Source organism: Cavia porcellus, unplaced genomic scaffold (assembly GCF_034190915.1).
Source record: "Cavia porcellus strain 051 isolate PalLab524CR breed Dunkin Hartley unplaced genomic scaffold, mCavPor4.1 scaffold_29, whole genome shotgun sequence".
NCBI lineage: Eukaryota > Metazoa > Chordata > Mammalia > Rodentia > Caviidae > Cavia > Cavia porcellus.
In genome coordinates, this window is record NW_026947512.1 from 49,595,508 (window position 1) to 49,612,454 (window position 16,947).

The window sequence follows — 16,947 nt, forward strand, 5'->3', positions numbered from 1 at the left end:
TTACCATGACCAGGACAGAAAACAGACTTCAACAAAATACCATTTCTCTGCATTATCATCTTTCTTGCAAATAGTATGAATAGGGACATTTTATATTCAGCTACACAAAGAGCTACCATAATGATGATCTAGAAAACTTCTTCATAGACAAACAAAACAAAAAAACAATAAAAGGGGCTGGGGATTTAGCTCAGCGGCATAAGCACCTGCCTTGCAAGCAGGCAGTCATGAGTTCGATCCCCAGTACCGATAAAAATGAAAAAGACAAAAAAAAAAAAAAGAAAACTTCTTCAAGGGCTGAGGATTTAGCTTAGCAGCATAAATGCCTGCCTGGCAAGCATGAGGTCGTGAGTTCGATCCCTAGTACCAAAAAAAAAAAAAAAAAAAAAAAAAACCTTCTTCAAGCCACAAAATTCTGGAATGTTATATTACATAGTGATATAATCCTGTGCCAGCAAACCAACTCTTGGCAAGTTGTTTTGCTTTGCCCTATCTATCAAATACAAGGCTGGTTACTTTTACAAGGAGAAGAAACAGTCTCAGTCTCAGACAGATATCAAGAGTGTTGTGGCAGCCCTGTAGTCGGCATCTCTGGGCTAAGTGAAGATTCACCTGTTACTTTTATAATAAATCCTAGGTTGTTTTGAGGTACACTCCTGGTTAACAAACTAGATCATGTTCAGGATCCAGTTCCATAGCCTTGTAATTTGTAAATGGGATAGCAGAGACTTCACACAAAATTATCCTAGCTTCACAGGCTTAAAATAAATGAATCAGTGTATCCAGTTTTCTTCTGCTAAAAACCTTCCATTCAGGAAGAGTCTGCAGTTACATCAAACATGCCAGGTGGATAAATGCTTAAATATGGATCATTTCAACTCAAATTTTCCAAGTTAGTTCCTCAGATATTTAACTAGAATGCAGGCTGTGGGACCATATTTGTAAGCTGCTTTTATGTAGACCATTTCAAAACAGGCGATGTTAAAACGACAGCAGCATGTGGCCATTTCTTCACTGACTGAAATTCTGAAGCAGCCCTGAAGACACGAACATGACAGCCTCCCCAGAGCAAATGGTCTGGAATACAGCATACAATACCTGCAAAGTTTGTGTCCACCCTGGCTCCTACCAGGTCTGTGGCCTGTGCTTCACTCAAGGGCACTTCCTTCTGATTCCTGGGTCACAGGCGATGATGTGTCTACTGCCTCAGAAGTCATCTAGTTTCAGTGGTTGCTGATATCCCAGTCCTCCAAAGTAACAGTGACCTCATGACAAAAAGGACATGGAACTGGGCTTCTGGAGAATATCATTTCTATTCATCTTGCTGCATACTGTTTGAAGGTGCTCATCTAAGTCCACATGGCTTCAAAGTGACTTTATTCCTAGTCTGTCACTAAAGCAAGACGCAATTCTACACTAACTCTTGGCAAGAAGAGGCCTTCTGATCCTGATAGCACTTACTGTTCAAAACAAGTCAAAAAGTGTACCTAGTGTTATGAAGGACAATGTAAATGGACAGAAATGTGTAAGTCACCAGGAACACCTATATCATGAGAGGTTATTGCATTAGTATTTTAAATCTGATGAATGTTTTAAAAACAAAAAGCAGTAACGTATTGAATGCCATTCAATATTTTATTTGGCCTAAGGTGTGTTTTTAGTTTGCCGGTTTATTTTGTAGTACTGGGGTTTGAACTTTTGCACTAATTTGTATTCTCAGACACTTTTTAAATTTTTAATCTGGAGATAAGGTGTCCCTAATTCACTAATTTGCCCAGTCTGCCATGAATGTGTGATCCTCCTGTCTCAGGACTCCAAAGTGCTGGGATTCCAGGTTATGTATGCCACTCCTGCTACCCAGTATTAGTTCTGACTCTAGTAGGAAGAGTCACTGTTCTGCATTCTGGTAAATCACTGTCTAAAGCCCAACAGCTAGACAGAGTTACAATCTCTTGAGATTCAGTTCAGCTCCTCTCTCCTTGTCTTGAGTCACTATCCCATGCAGTACTGCATCCCTTTGACTGTTGCCTCATCAACCTCTTCTATCTGGAAAATTCACCATTGCTTCTGCAGGTTAGAGCCACTGCACTTATATGCTAATTTGAAATTTTAAAAATAAACAACTTCTACAGCTATAAATGTAGTGTAAATAGTGAGCTCTTTCTTTGAAGTAGAAAATAAAATTTCCCAGAGAAACTCCACTGATGGGAGCCATGCTGCCTCTTTAGTACCTGCGTCATGATCTTCGGCCAGTGATTCCACTGCCTCATCTGACAAACAGGGTAATTGTACCTACTTCAAGGGCTGTTGTGAGATTCAAGTAAACAAGTCAAGGGGCTTGGGATATGGTGGCACATTTAAATGCTTGCTATTATTACATTTTATTTACTGCCAAATGTTCATTTGGTTTCATAAGTGGCACAAAGTTTGCCACAGAATGTGTTACGTATGGTTGGTTTTTTTTTTTTTTTTTGGTTATGTATGGTTTTATCTTCCATGTTTCCATGTTGGTCAGTCCATACATTTAAACCCACTCTGTATACATAAACCCAGGATACCAAGGCAGTTAAAAATAGTATGGTCTAAATACTTGGCCTTGAGGAGCTCATATTGTGAATGGAGAAACACTACAAGAACCAACATATGTAGCAATATAAAGTCACATAAGAGTGTAGTACAAACAGTGAATGTTCAAAGAGCTCACTGTGCTGCAGACTTTGTCCCATCCCTGAAGGTACATGGGCTCTTCATAAATGGAAACAGGTAAGAGTGTACCCATACACTATCATTTCACAAATACAGTATACACTGAGTACCTCCCGCAGGCCAGGCTCTGTTCTAGGGGTGTGCACCTGCCTACAAGGGATACAAAAAAAGTCCTGTACTTGGGGAATTAAAGGGCACTCAACACATGAGCCAAGTTTTTTCATTTTGTTTGTGGTATTTGGGATGAACCCAGGGCCTGGGGCAAACTAGGCAAGCACCGCACCACTGAGCTGGATCCTCAGCCTGAAAGGCAAGTTCTGAAGTGAAGAATGACAAGTGCTTATTTTCCTATCACAGAAAACATCATGGGTGAAACAATGCCTTACAGACAGGAGCCAGTACTGTTACCATGGTCACCATGGGGTCCCTACAGTCACAAAGAAATACAATAATAATTCAATAATTAAGTTCTGTTGCTTACAAAACACAATAAGGGGATATTATACATATTTCTTGATACACATAAGAGATTTAGAAGCTTATGCAGCCAGTATAATAGGGATGACTTTTTAAAGTTTCTAAAATTTTGCCCAAATGAATGTCCAGTAATGCACTGTTTGAATACTCTTGTGCTTTGGGGATTCTTTATCCTCACTTTTTCTTGTTTTTATTTCATCTATCAGTGACTTCCCACAAACATCAAAACTGAGCGAGTACCTAAAGATGCATGTGGTGGCAAGAATCTATCACAAAGTATTCACTTCAAAAGAAAATACAAGGATCTTTTTCTGCCTAGACTGTCCCACTGATGCCCAGGCTCCACTCTCCGCTCTGCAAAGAAAATGCCTTCAGGGAAAGAAAGTCTATTGTAATATTGACTGGCAAAGCTTTCTCAATCTTTCCCTCTTTCCAGTGAGGGACCACCGTGATCTTCAGACACGAGCTAAGTCACAAGATTTGGATCACAACACAGGCCTCCCAGCATCTTCCCAACCTCCTCTCCAACCCTTTCACTACCAAGGCGCAACCCACAACCGGTTACATCCTATCAGCATTCTCTGGGTCTTCGAATTGTTATGCCTGAGTAGTTATACTGCATCCTTGTAAACATATCCAAAATAACCTTATTTAAAAAGGCCACAATGACTTCATTAAATTCATTCAAAACCTTAACTTCTTTAATGCACAAAGTAATTAGGTCAATAGTGAATAATGTCTAAGACAAAGTCAAACTGCACCTGCAGTGCAGATTATCTAGCATTCTCTAACAATTAATGCTCAATAAAACTGTATAAGACTCCAGCAAACATCCAGCTTACTATTTTTTCAGCTCCTACTTTGGTATTGGAAAACTGGTCTTCATTCTTTATTATGCCATTTGTTTAGTCATTCAGAAATTAAATATGTAAAGGGGCCATTTAAGAAGAGGACATTAAGGTTTTCCCAAAATGTATCTTTTTCCTATGTCCTACTGTACCCTGTTTACTAGGTGACAATGTTATATAATGGGGATATGGAAAAGAGATACAGGGCTTGAGAAACTACTGAATTTCCAAATAGTTTCAAACCCATCTTCCAACTTGAAAAACACACTAATTTACTCCACAAACCATTATTTATTGCCAATACTCTTATTTTACGAAACTGATAATAAGGGTACATATTCCACATCTGGACATATTCAAATTCACATATTTAAATATTTTTGAGCAACTCATGCTTATGAAAACAGTTACCCTGAAGATTAAACGAGCTAAAGCATTCAAGGCCACTTAGAAGCCTGATTTGAAAAAAAAAAAAAATACTAGTACTCAACATTGGTTATTACTAGTTTTCCTAGTGTCCAAATTTCAAACTAAGAAGTTTCAAAATCATGTCTATGATTACGTATGCACAAGAAAACTAATATGTAAAACACTGTAAATAAAGCTGGTATTGTTACAGTACCAATAAAGGTCTTAATCTAGTCAAAGACGAGGTTAACTATACCAAATCATCCTTAAAGGTCAGAAAACTTGCTCCGGGCACTATCTCCGTTCATCAGTCAAGAATACAACCTCTACACGGTCTGGCATGAATTCCACTCAGCAGTCAACGGACACTGGAGAACTCGCCCAAAGCGAACAGCTAAGTCAAGCTGGTGGACGAGCGGCCCCTTCCTTTCCTGATTGCACCAACCCTTGAAATCTGATCGCTTCAATACTGATCTAAAAATCCCGCAGAAAGCTAGGGCTGTCCCGTACTGGGAAACACATTTTTCAAGTCACCAAACACATCTTCTCTACACATCCAAAAGTCATTTAAACTGACGACGCCACGGAATCCAGGCCCAGCCGTCTTCAAAGCACTGCCTGGCCTCGGCCGCGCGCTGTCGGCCGCGCTCCGGGCTGCGGAGGAGCGCGAGAGGTCAGCCTGCCTCATGCCGCCCGGGCCCCACGCCCGCCCCGCGCTCCGGCCCGGCCAGCCAGGCCGGCCCGGCCCGTGGGTCCTGGCCCCCAGGCCCCGCCGCTACCCGGATCTCCGCGGGGCGCGGTCCCACGCGGACGCCGCGCCACACAGCTCGTCGCCTCCCGGGGCCAGCGGGCCGCGGGGGAGGGAAGGGCGCCCCACTCCACTCACGCGCCCAGGGGCGGCACCCAGACCATCGCCGCGTCTGTCGCGCTCAAAAACTGAAAGGGAGAAAGGCAAGCGGGGGGGGGGGGGGGGAAGACCTGGCTCCTCGTGTCCTCCGGAAGCCGGCGGCGGCGGCAGGAAGTGACGCAGGCGGTCGCGGCGCCCCGGCCGCAGCCCGCGCCGGAGTCCGCAGAGATCGGCGGCGCCGCGCCGGCCGCCTGCCACTAGCAGTGTGAGTGACCGGCGCACGCGTCCCCGCGTCCCAGCCCCGCCCCGGCGCCGCCCCCAGCGCCGGGGCGACCTCTGCGCCGAGGCCAGCGGCTGGCGGGCGGCGTGCTCGGGCGTGCTCGGGCGCCGACGCGGTTCCCGGCCGCTGGCGCTGGGGGAGGGGGCCCGCGGCCTTCTGATTCCTGCGGGTCCTGCGCGTGAGGCTCCGGCTGCGCGGACGCGGGGACCCGTGCGCCTGCGGGCCGGAACTACCGCTAGGAAAACCACCTTTCAGGTGCAGAGCGCGGAGGGAGGAAACTCCGCTTGCTTAGGCGGTGGGTTTTGTGGTTTGGCGCTGTCCGGAGTCGCTGTTCCAAAAGAGAGAAGCAAGGTTGTGAGAGACAAAAGCGATACCATTCGGGGCAGAATAAGTGATATTTCATTTGAAAACCACCACTCAGCCGTGGTATCAGGAACCCGAAGTCGGAATCCGATTAGAATATACCGCCACGGGAGCCTGGAAAAGCGCTGCTTAAACTTTAACCTAGAAAAAGTCAACTCAAACTTATCAACCTAAAACTGAGTCCGAGGTAACGTGCTCTGATAGTTTTATCTCTGGACGCCCATAGTAACCAGGGACTTAATTCAGCTCATCCGATTGTCTTCCTACTGAAATACTGCTTGTTGGAGCATTACATCACAGGAAAACTGTGAGAAGTCAGCTTTCTTCTGAGAGCCCCAAATGGCTCCCAAAGCACAAGACTAGTTATATTGGTAACCTTGCTGAAACATTAACCTGCTAGGAGTAAAGCCCTAGGAGACCCCTGGGTGTTTTGTGGTGGCCTGCACGAGCCTTCCCATAGGTGATGTGTGTGCCCTGGTCAGCCTGTGGCTTGCCAGTAGGAAAGGATCAAAGTTCGGACCACGTGCTCACCGCGGGTCTGTTCTATGTGCTGGAATGTTCTGTATTCCTGGCAGCCTAACAAAGCATGCCATTGGTGATGATGAGGAAATGCCTACCACTGTGTAAATCTGGCACAGCTTTACTACTAAAAATAGCTCAAGTGCTTGTTTGTGGAACCATGGAATAGTAGTGTCATTGCATAGAATCATGTTGCATAATGTGTGTTATATAATTCACGTTAAAATTTTACCATTCTGGGTCAGCAATAATTACAATCCTTTTCTAGATATACTTAAAAGGTGGCATCATCATAGCAGGAGAAATCAAGCTCTGGGTAGTAATCTCCGTTTATTGAGTGGCATATGAGCAGAATTTTGTAAAAAGTTGAAACAAGAAATCAACCTGGTTCAGGTTCGTTGAGGCAGGAAACATTTCTGTAATTGTCAGAGACATGGTACTTGCACAATGTCCTGATGGCCGTTGCTGTATTGTTTCTTGTTTCTCCCTAAGTTAAAAATAATTCGCAGTCCTGAAAGCTACTACCCTTGCTGCATAATCCCTTGGACCTTCTGCAGCAGCTCAAATCAGACACTTAAACTCATATCGTGCCCCACCCCCACTGTTTTTTTTTTTTTTACCAAATGTAGTCACGTTAACATTTTGATATAAATCATAAAGATAGTTATGCTGTCTGCAATTCCAGAATTCTTCATCTACAAAGTAGGCCGATTTCGTATTATAAATCATAACATTAAATTTAAAGAACCTCTGGAGGTATGTTAAAAAATAAGAACGGAAAATGGGACTGGGGCGATGCACTGTACCTCCCACTCTATCAAAATGTATGTTTAGCCAGTCTTTAATATCTAGGAATTGGATACAATCTATGGGTAAGTAATATTTTGATCTCAACCTGTAAGTTCTTGTATTATTTTTATTGTTTCCTGGCTAATTTTCATAAGGCTCATCTTTATTTTTGTCAGAAACCAATAAGTATTTTAGAGAAATTACTCTTGCCATCCGCGTCAGAGGTTTCAGTTAAATGGCTGTTCATGGTATTCACTTTATTCTGAATAAGTACTGTATGTACCCAGACATCTAAGACTTGAGGTATCAGAAAAGGGAAAACACGCCACCTGACTTAGGAGTGGGGCTGTCCCAGTGTTTCATTTATGAGCAAGCAAGAAGAAAACCAACTCTGTCCTTAACCAGACTTACCAACTTCTTCAGCCAAATTGACATTAGTGAACATGGCTTACAGGATGTTCTGCAAGGTACCATAGTGAAGGAATTTCTGCGGTCTTCATTATGGTATGTGGCTTAGGAACATTACAAAACAGCTTATATGTTCCAGTTATACCTTTTCTTGGTATTACAAAATGTAGGTAGAAATTACAGTACAGTTACCACTTATCATTACTTCCATTTTTCTCCTTTTTATCATACCTAAAACAACACTTCTGGGTGTCTTTCACCTATGAGGTTCTGCATAAGGGAAAAACATTTCTTTAAACTCAAAATTTAATTAACTTCTCAAGCAAATAAAATTGTTCCTCTTTTATTTGCTCTTTGATAAAAGTTGGTATTGCTGCTTTTACTTGCTATGGAAATGGCCTGCTCTTTGGTAGAAGCACAGCTGTGTAAGTAGCAAAATGGAACTTTTTGTCCCATAGCTTCTGGCAGCCAGGTTTGGCCCCAGACCTCATCTCTGGCCAGCTCCAAACACACGCTTGGTGGGCCCATCTGATCCTTTCCAGGCTGTGGTCACCAAGGCGATGCTTTCCTGAGCGACATAGCCAGCTCAAGTCTGGTCTGTGTTTTCAGGTGTTCTATTGCTTTCATCTGGATGGTAGTCACAATTCACAATGTCTATCCCTTCAATGGATGTTACAGCGTCCACCATCTTAATAATATTTTTAGCCCTCGCTTTGATCTTTATATGGGAGCTATAATGTTTCCAAGTTAAAGTAAGGGGAGATGTGTTTGTGCCTTAATTATCTAGGCCAGAGGTCAGTCAACATTTTTTTAAATAAACTTTTTCTTAAATGGTCTGACTGAAAATATTTTACGCTTGGTGAGTTGTAAGGCCAATCAAGGATGTTACACAGATACTTAGAAGCACTTAAAAGGTGCCCATGTAGGGGAATGGAGTGCAGCTCAAGTCTGTCCAAGCACCACAGAATATAAATACGTGTGTATCTTGTTAGAAAAGCCAGTCTTGACTTGTGGGCCATATAAAAACGTGGTAAGCCAGGTGTGGTGGTACACACCTATGATCGCAGCTCTCAGGAGTCTGAAACAGCAGAGTCACCATGAGTTTGTGGGCAGGTGGGCCAACTAGTGCCTTAAAGACTAGTTAACCTACTAAGATCCTGTCTCAAACAACCAAAACCAAAGACCAAGCAAAACGAATAGGCTGTGGACTGGAGTTAGCCAACAGGCTGTGTGTTTGCCAGTGCTCCTTCCTTTTTTGTCTTACAGCCCCATGGCTGGGAGTTACAGAGTCATGGGTGACGATAGTTCTATGGATTACACTGTGCATGAAGCCTGGAATGAAGCCACCAACGTCTACCTGATAGTGATCCTTGTTAGCTTTGGACTCTTCCTGTATGCCAAAAGGTAGATTTCTTAGTATCTCAACATAGATACAGCACTGGGCTTTTAAGAGTTTTATAGGATTTTTCTGAATTGAATGCATAGAAAATAATTCTGTCAGGATGTTTGTTCCTGCTCTAACAGGTGCACTCTCCACTCTGGTCCCAGGTTCTGGTGGTGAGCGGGGATTGGGTTTAAGGTACCCTTACCTCAGGAGGTAGGGGTTTGAGTACAGCACCCAGGTCACATGCTCTTCACTCGTACTGCATCACTTGTGAGGTAACCCAGTTGTACCTTCAGCCTGGATTTATTGCTGCTGTCTAAGGAGCACGTGTGTTTTGTTTTGTTTTTTTCTGTTTTTGGTGCCCAAGTCCTGAAATGCAGAGACACTTGACTCCTCTGTATTAAGCAGATCTTCTTGCCCTTAAACTTTTCCTGGTTTCTTGTGTATGCCACTACCACAGCACTTATAATAGTACCGTTGTTATCTGGTTACTTGTGTTTTCTTTATCTACAAAAACTTCAGCCTCTTGAGAACAAGGGCCTTGTCCTTCCCTTCTGTGTCTTGGCTGTGCCACGTGGTGTGACTCCTCAATATTTTCTGCCTCAGTTGCAGATGTCATAGCTTCATTTAACTGCCCTTTTTTTTTACACCTGCTGGCTCCTTTACCCTAAGTAACGTTTAGTTTTAAAGCGGAATGTGTACTTCATAGATGAAAAGCAGTGTTAGTTTAGTTGATTTGGGTCTGCTCACAGCCACATGCTTTAGGATGGCTTCTACCTATGTAAAAATGACATTAAATAGTTAGAAATTATTGGTAATCAAGAAGTAATTTGTGTTTTGCCTGGGATAATCAGAACTCACTCTTCTAGGCTGCACAGCCCTCCTGGAGCAATCTCACTGGGGCTATGGGCCGCGGGTGAGACAAGCCACCTGCGTCCCTACCGTTCCATGTGTGCTAGCAGCTTTCCTCTGAAAGCAGGCACCTCCACCTCCCTGCTCTGCTTTAAAAGCAGAGGTACATTGTTCAGTTTTTAAAAAGATGTGCCCACTAAAGCCATGCTATTATATTTAAGAGATAGTTTTATTCATCAGTTTCCAAAGCTAAGATCTGTTTACATTCAATGTATTCCCCAAACCAATAATTTGTCCTTATTTGGATGATATGGGAGGGAGGAAAACTGAGCCTTTTGATTATACATTTTTCTGTACAGTATCTGGCTATTTTAGGGGTTGAGGGAAATCATAACAGAGGCCTCTCTCTTTATTATACGGATGTGTTCAGCACTTCCTTTCTCTTAGAGTCCTATTGCTGTATATGTACAGCCTTATACTTTTAGTAAAGGAAGGCATGAGCCAAGGAAGCATCTTACAAAGTAGAAAATAAAATGGACTTGTCATTTTAAGTCCTTTGTGTATAGTTTCTGATTACCAGGATCATGAGATTAAAATCTTACAGAAATCAGTACGTGTGCATTTTATATCATTATTGCATTTTAGGAACAAAAGGAGAATTATGAGAATATTCAGCGTGCCACCCACAAAAGAAACTTTGACAGAGCCCAACTTTTATGACACAATGAGCAAAATTCGTTTAAGACAACAACTGGAAATGTATTCCATATGTAAGTACAGTCTGTGCTAAGTGATACATGGAAGCATGTTTAAATAGATGTTTTAAGTTGAATTAGCAAAGGGTTAAGTTTTCAAAAATAGTTTGTTATGTAAAACTTAGTACCTTTTTTCAGATTCTTAACTCATTTTCAGCAAAGGCAAATTTACTGTGAAATTTATTGCCACAGGACTGTCTCCAAGACTCTGAGAAGTACCTTAGAAATGTATTCCTATGATTGTGTTTGAAAATTGCATAAAAATTGAGATTTTACCTATTTATTGAGATTGCTGTCTCTTGTCATTCTAATTTTTCCTCCTTTGCATGACCCTTCATGTGTCATGGCATTAAAGTGACTGAAGGATGGCAAGCCAGAGTCAAGTAGGAATGACTTTATGGCTTCATGAGCATGGCGTGAGATACCAGGAACAAGGCCACAAAGTCCTGTGTCATTATGTCCTATAGTCCTGAACATTGTGAGTATACAGACAGTGAAAAACGAAGCTCAGGATGTGAGGGACCAGATGAATTGTACATCTAAACTAGAGCCTTTTATGCTAAAGGAATGGGGTGTGGTTTCCATGATGTGTAGTTGAAAAACAAGAGTATATCCTAGGCTGCTACCATTGTAAAATCAAATGACCACAGTTGCGAGCCCTTCTGGAACCTTGTTGCATATTTGTGATCTTATGGAAAAGTTACTAGAATTCTAGTGGGTTAATTTCAGTCTACCATTCCCAGTGCAACCCATAGTGAGAATAAAGACACTAAGGCATATTTATAGTTGTGGGGAGCCAAGGGGGCCCGAAGTCCAACTAGGGTGATAGTTAACCAGAACAAAGGCTTTGACCCACGATCTGACACAGATTTTATTCTTTCATGAAGAAAGGAGTGGCTGAAGGATAACTGACTCTCAAAATGGCAGAAAGTAGGCGAATGCTATGAGCTGGGCTAGATAGGCAGTCTGAAATCACCTCTGCAGTATGTAGGGAGAAGAGGGTGTAGAAAGAGTACTCTGCATAACACAATTTGAGGTAGCTTCTAGTGTTTGGGAGTCAGTATTGAGCTCTGATGTGTAATCTTTTATGCCCTGGGAAGTCATAGCCTCTATGTCCAAGCTGGATCCCAGCCGACAGCGTGGAATGTGGCTCTCTCTCCTACTTGGCTCACATGTTTTTTGGGAGCTATGGACCAGTGGTAAACTGACCTGTCTGTCTTGCTTCAAAGACTACACATCAGCACCTTGGCCAGGGTGATTTACATTGCTTATAGCCAGTTGAAAGTTTAAGAAAAGTCCTAGCCAGTACGTACCAGTACGCGGAGATAGGACCAGGTTTAGGCAAAATGTAGATACTTGCCCTTCTTTCAAGGAGAGTTATCCAGGTGGTCCTCTACAGACCATAGCATCCCTTTTATGTTTATATGTAGTAAAAATGTTTGATATTGCTGGGGCAGCATGAAGGGAGGCATGGAAGGATCTGCATCAGGTTTCTGATGGATATTGCTTCCTGAGAACTGTGTGGGATTTAAAGAAAAAAACACTAGACAATTTTTTGGTGTGTTTGTTTGTTTGTTTGTTCTGGTTTTTTGGGTCTTTTTGAAACAGGGTTTCAGTATGCATTTCAGGCTGGCTATGAACTCATTTTGTAGCCCAGGTTTGGGCTTGCAGCAATCCTCCTGCTTTAGTCTCCTGAGTAACACACCTGGGATTATAGGTGTGTGCTACCACGCCCAGCCTACTAGGCAGTTTTAAAGAAAAATGTCCGCAGTAAAAAAGTGTGTACATGCTTTCATGAGTGTGTATTCACACGCATGCATAGCAAGAAACAAATATGTCTCCGGCCAAGTGGAATTTCAGGTGAAAAATAGGGGGAAAAAAAAAATATATATATATACCCACATGTAGTTCTCTGTGGCTGCTGAAGTCTTTTTTATAAAATAGCATATTTACATATATACCCTATACACGTTCTACCATATATTTAAAATCTTTTCTAGGTTACATATGCCTAACAGAGTATAAGTGGAATATAAGTAGTTATTATGCTGTGCTGCTTAGGCAATAATGATAAGGAAAAGTATATACATGTTCAATAGAGAAACAATTTTTGTCAGGTATTTTCAATTCACAGTTGGTTGAATCCACAGATATAGAGAGTCAACTGTATGTTTTAGTTGGGTAAAACCTGGAAAAAAATCCTCAGCATAAATTTTATTCTAAAAACTAATAGCAGCAGTTCCTCATGGGAAAGAACTGGGATGGTATTATAGAATTACTATGTAGGAAGGAGATTATGCTTTTCAGTTGACCCTTTTGCTGCTTTTGTATTTTTTACCAATGCATGTATTACCAGTGCAAAATAAGAAATAAAATTTCATTTAGTAGCATTACTCATAGCAGCGAAAAGGCAGAAATAACTTTACTGTCATTAGCAGATGAAGGTATAAACAAAATGTGGTACAAATGCACAGTAGAATGATTTAGGCTTTAAAGGAAGGAGGTTTTGGCCCACTGGACAACATGAATGAATCTTGAAGACATCATGCTGAGGGAAACAAGCTGGTCAGAAAAGGACAAGCATTGCATTATTTCATTGACATGAAGCCAGTCATAGAGGCAGGAAGTAGAATGGTGGTTGCCCACAGCCAAAGAAGTTGTGTGAGCATTAGTGTTTCATGGCTACAGAGGTTCAGTTTGGATGAGTTGTGTGGATGGATAGTGTGATGTTTGTATAGCTGCACAAATACACTTAGTGCCATGAGCTATACACCTAAAAATGGCAAATTTTATGTTAAATGTTTTTTTCAAAAACTTTCAAAATTTCAATTATTTTTTTAAAAATGTGCAGAATCTGATGTTCTGTATAAAAAACTGTATGTGAAGAGTTAAGCTTCCATTGATGCCTACTCAACAGTCATAGACCTACTATACATTTTCTTTTCTCTGAAAATGACATAAAATTTATCAGAATTCCAGGGTACATTAACTTTCTATTGTTATTATAACAGATTACCATAAACTAAGTGGGTAAAAAGAATGCAAATACATCATCTAGCTGTCTTGTGGGTTAGACATCCCAGCAAGGTCTCACTGGGCTGAAATTAGTATATCAGCAGCTCTGTTTACCAAGATGCATAGGGAAAAACCTGTGTCTTTGCCTTCTCCAGCTTTAGATGGTCTTAGTTATTTTCTCATTGCAGAGACAAAATAGCACCCACAAGTTAAAAGAGGAAAGGTTGATTTCACTTCACAGCTTGTTGAGGTTTCAGTCCACAGTTGACAGCATGGCAAAGGGGCATCGCAGATGAGAAGCACTCCACAGCATGGCAGGGGAGGGGCAGCAAGCAGCAAACCTACCTTCCATTCAGGCTACAAGACTATTGGTTGGTGCCACCCACACCCACAGTGCACCTTCCTGTTACCTCACTCAGAACTGTGCTAATCCAGTCAGTGGAGTAATTTAGTACCACACACCCTGAATCCTGGTATTACACATCGTAGATCCAGCCAGCTCCAAAAAGTCTCACCTGTGAGTGCATCAGGCCTTGGGGGAACAGATAGACACAAGCCATAACACTTGCACTCCTTTGGTTCGCAACCCCGTTCCTGCATCTTCACAACTAGGAACATTGCATCTGCTTGCTCTTCCGCACTCATTTTCCATCCTTGTGAAGTGAGTCAGAAAGAGTCTCTGTTATTAAGGGCCCTGTGATTAGGTTGGGCCAGATACCCAACCACTGTCTATCTCCCACCTCCCAGCTTTTTACCTTAACCATGCCTTCCAAGTCCCTCTTGTCTTACAAGGTAACATGGTTACAAATTGTGGGCATTAGAGAATGGCTGTCTTTGGAAGCTGTTATTTATATAAGCAGGAATTTATATATAGATTTGCACATTTATTAAATGCCAATGTAATAGGTCATTCTTAGTGTCTAATGATACATGTTGTCCTGATAAAGTCTGCCAGTTCAAGACAAAATAGCAGACAAAAATTCTCTTCTTAAAATTGTAAGCTTTAGGTTGAAAAGCGAGATCTCCACAGAGTAGCATAAATTAATAGACTTTCTTTCTTGGTTAGCAAAAATGTAAGGTTGGATTGTTTTATGGCTAAGCAGTGAATGACCTTCACAAGTGAATTTTAGTCCTGTGTCTTCTTTAATTCAGGTTAATGTAGTTTTTCTTATTTCTTAGAAGTATAAAAGGAAGATGAAATTGCATATATGTTTTTTCTTCCAGCATATATTTATCACAAATTATGTTCAATAAATGTCTTAGGCTTATAAATTATAGTCAAATTCTTTACAGTGGGAACAAAAACATTATTGACTTAAGGTGGAAATAAAGGGTCAGAAAGAAGGCCATTGTAAAACAATAATTTGATTTATGTTTATCATTTTACAGTTCATACAAAAATGATGAAGCAAACAAAAATGGATGTAGTACTGTTTTAAAATGAAAGGACTGTGAAATATAATTCATTTCTCTAAAGAAGAAGTTGAGTAATTCTAAACTGATTCTTTACTGAGATTTATCACTGTAATTCAGCTCATAATTTTATAGTTTTATTAATTTCTCTCTCTCTTTTTTTTAATAGCAAGGAAGTATGACTATCAGCAGCCACAAAACCAAGCTGACAGTGTGCAGCTTTCACTGGAATGAAACCTCAGAAAATGAGCAACATAAGTAATTATTAGCTGGGGGGTGGTGACCCATGGGCATATAACTCCAGCACTTGGGAGGCTGAAGCAGGAAGTTTACCAGATCAGGATCAGTCTGGGTTATATACCAACTTTAGCCTGAACTATAAGGCTGGGAAGACCCTGTCTCAAAAAACAAAAATTTAAAATTTAAAATGACTAATTGTCAACAGTACCATGGCAAAATCCTACTTCCTTCTACTATATCACAAACAACATTAAAGAAAAGAAAAAAGAAAAACTGTGTATAAAATCGTTTTATTTGTGGCCTCTCTCTCCCTCTCTCCTCTCCCTCTCTCCCTCTCTTCCTCTTTCCTCCTCTCCTCTCTCCCTTTCTCCCTCTCTCTCTCTCTCTTAATTTTAAGGTCACTTCTCCCTGTCATTTGTTATATAAACACAAATGGCTCAAAAACCCTCACACACAGGCCCTGCACACCCCAGGAAGATGCAGTATAAGCAGATGTGGGGTTTCCTCCCACCCCAAGGACCTTTGCCTTTGTGATACATGCAGTGAGAAGTGGAAGTGAGAATCCTGGAGTTTTTGCCCCCTGGATTAAAGTAGTTTCGGAAAATTAGAAAATGCAAATCCAGCTGCTGAAATAACCTCTGTTTGGGTTGTTTCTGTGATAAGTGCAGTGTCAGTGACAGATTTGTTTCCATGCCTAGTGTTCTTATTAATGACTTAAAGGAATTAGTGGTTTTCCTTCTTCAGAACTCGTACCGCAGATTGTCTCTTCTCCATCTGGGTGTACACCCGTGAGCTGCTCTATTGGAAGCTTTCTGTGATGGGGTCTTCCTGTCTGTGCTTTCCATCATTGTGTTGTGATTTGATTTTCATCTCTATTTTTTCTATTAGATGCGATGTCTGTAAGCTGTACAAGGGCCTGGCTGTATGACCAACAGACCGCTCTTTTTTTAAAAAATGAGGTTTTTCCTTTTAACTTTTTTATTTTATTTTTTATTTAAAGAAAAGTTTTAAAAAACTAGAAAAAAAGTACAGTACAGAATTGTAAAAAATTAACAAAATTGCTAGTTGATACATTACATGTTGTCATCTTAACAGTAGTTGTTAAAGTTACAAAATCGAAGCTTAAAAAGTGGCTAGACGCTCCAAACATTGACAGTGGGAACTCTTCTGTTCAATGATCTAACAGAAATTTAGTAAAATGGTCATCTATCTTACACACTATATATACCGTATGTCCTTTAGAGCACTTTTTTTTTCACTTTTACAATGTCTGTTATACTTTTTAGATCCCATTCTGTCAGTTCTTGCTATTTTTTACACCAGAGAGACAATGTAATATTTACTAATGTGAGTCTTGTTTATTTCACTAACGAGGATATTCTCAAATTGCCTCCATTTACCTATGAAGGCCTCAAGATCATCCTTTTTACAGCTGAATAGTATTCCATTGTATAAAAATACATTTTTTTTATCCACTCTGTGGTTGATGGACATTTTGATTGTTTCCAAGATTTAGCTATCACAAACTGTGTTGGTATAAACATGGGTGCACATATATCACTGTGACATGACCTTTTCAGTTTTTCTGGGAAAATACCCAGGAGGGGATTACCTAGATTGAATGCAACCTCCAATTCTAGGTT

The 16,947-nt window shown here is 41.2% G+C and overlaps 2 protein-coding genes across 8 annotated transcripts in view; one reads left to right on the forward strand and one right to left on the reverse strand.

Annotated features, from left to right (window-relative positions):
- The window catches only part of Slc20a2 (solute carrier family 20 member 2), a 96,702-nt gene extending 91,146 nt beyond the window's left edge, over window positions 1-5,556 (reverse strand). For 2 of the 5 annotated variants that reach the window (XM_063239923.1, XM_063239922.1), the window contains exon 1: window positions 1,099-5,201. The gene's annotated coding sequence lies outside the window, so the exon portion shown is untranslated. The other 3 variants (XM_063239925.1, XM_063239927.1, XM_063239926.1) reach the window with 3 other exon arrangements.
- On the forward strand, window positions 5,425-15,577 carry Smim19 (small integral membrane protein 19). 3 transcript variants are annotated; one of them, XM_063239929.1, is made up of 4 exons: window positions 5,425-5,551; window positions 8,912-9,049; window positions 10,527-10,651; window positions 15,234-15,577. In XM_063239929.1, the coding sequence occupies exons 2-4, from the start codon at window positions 8,916-8,918 to the stop codon at window positions 15,296-15,298; spliced, it is 324 nt and encodes a 107-aa protein (XP_063095999.1). In that variant the 5' UTR covers window positions 5,425-5,551; window positions 8,912-8,915; the 3' UTR covers window positions 15,299-15,577. The 3 variants fall into 3 exon arrangements, with proteins under 3 accessions (XP_063095999.1, XP_013002269.1, XP_003464593.1); XM_013146815.2 differs by lacking the exon at window positions 5,425-5,551 and adding an exon at window positions 5,681-5,821; XM_003464545.4 differs by lacking the exon at window positions 5,425-5,551 and adding an exon at window positions 5,715-6,116.
- The last annotated feature ends 1,370 nt before the right edge of the window (window positions 15,578-16,947 follow it).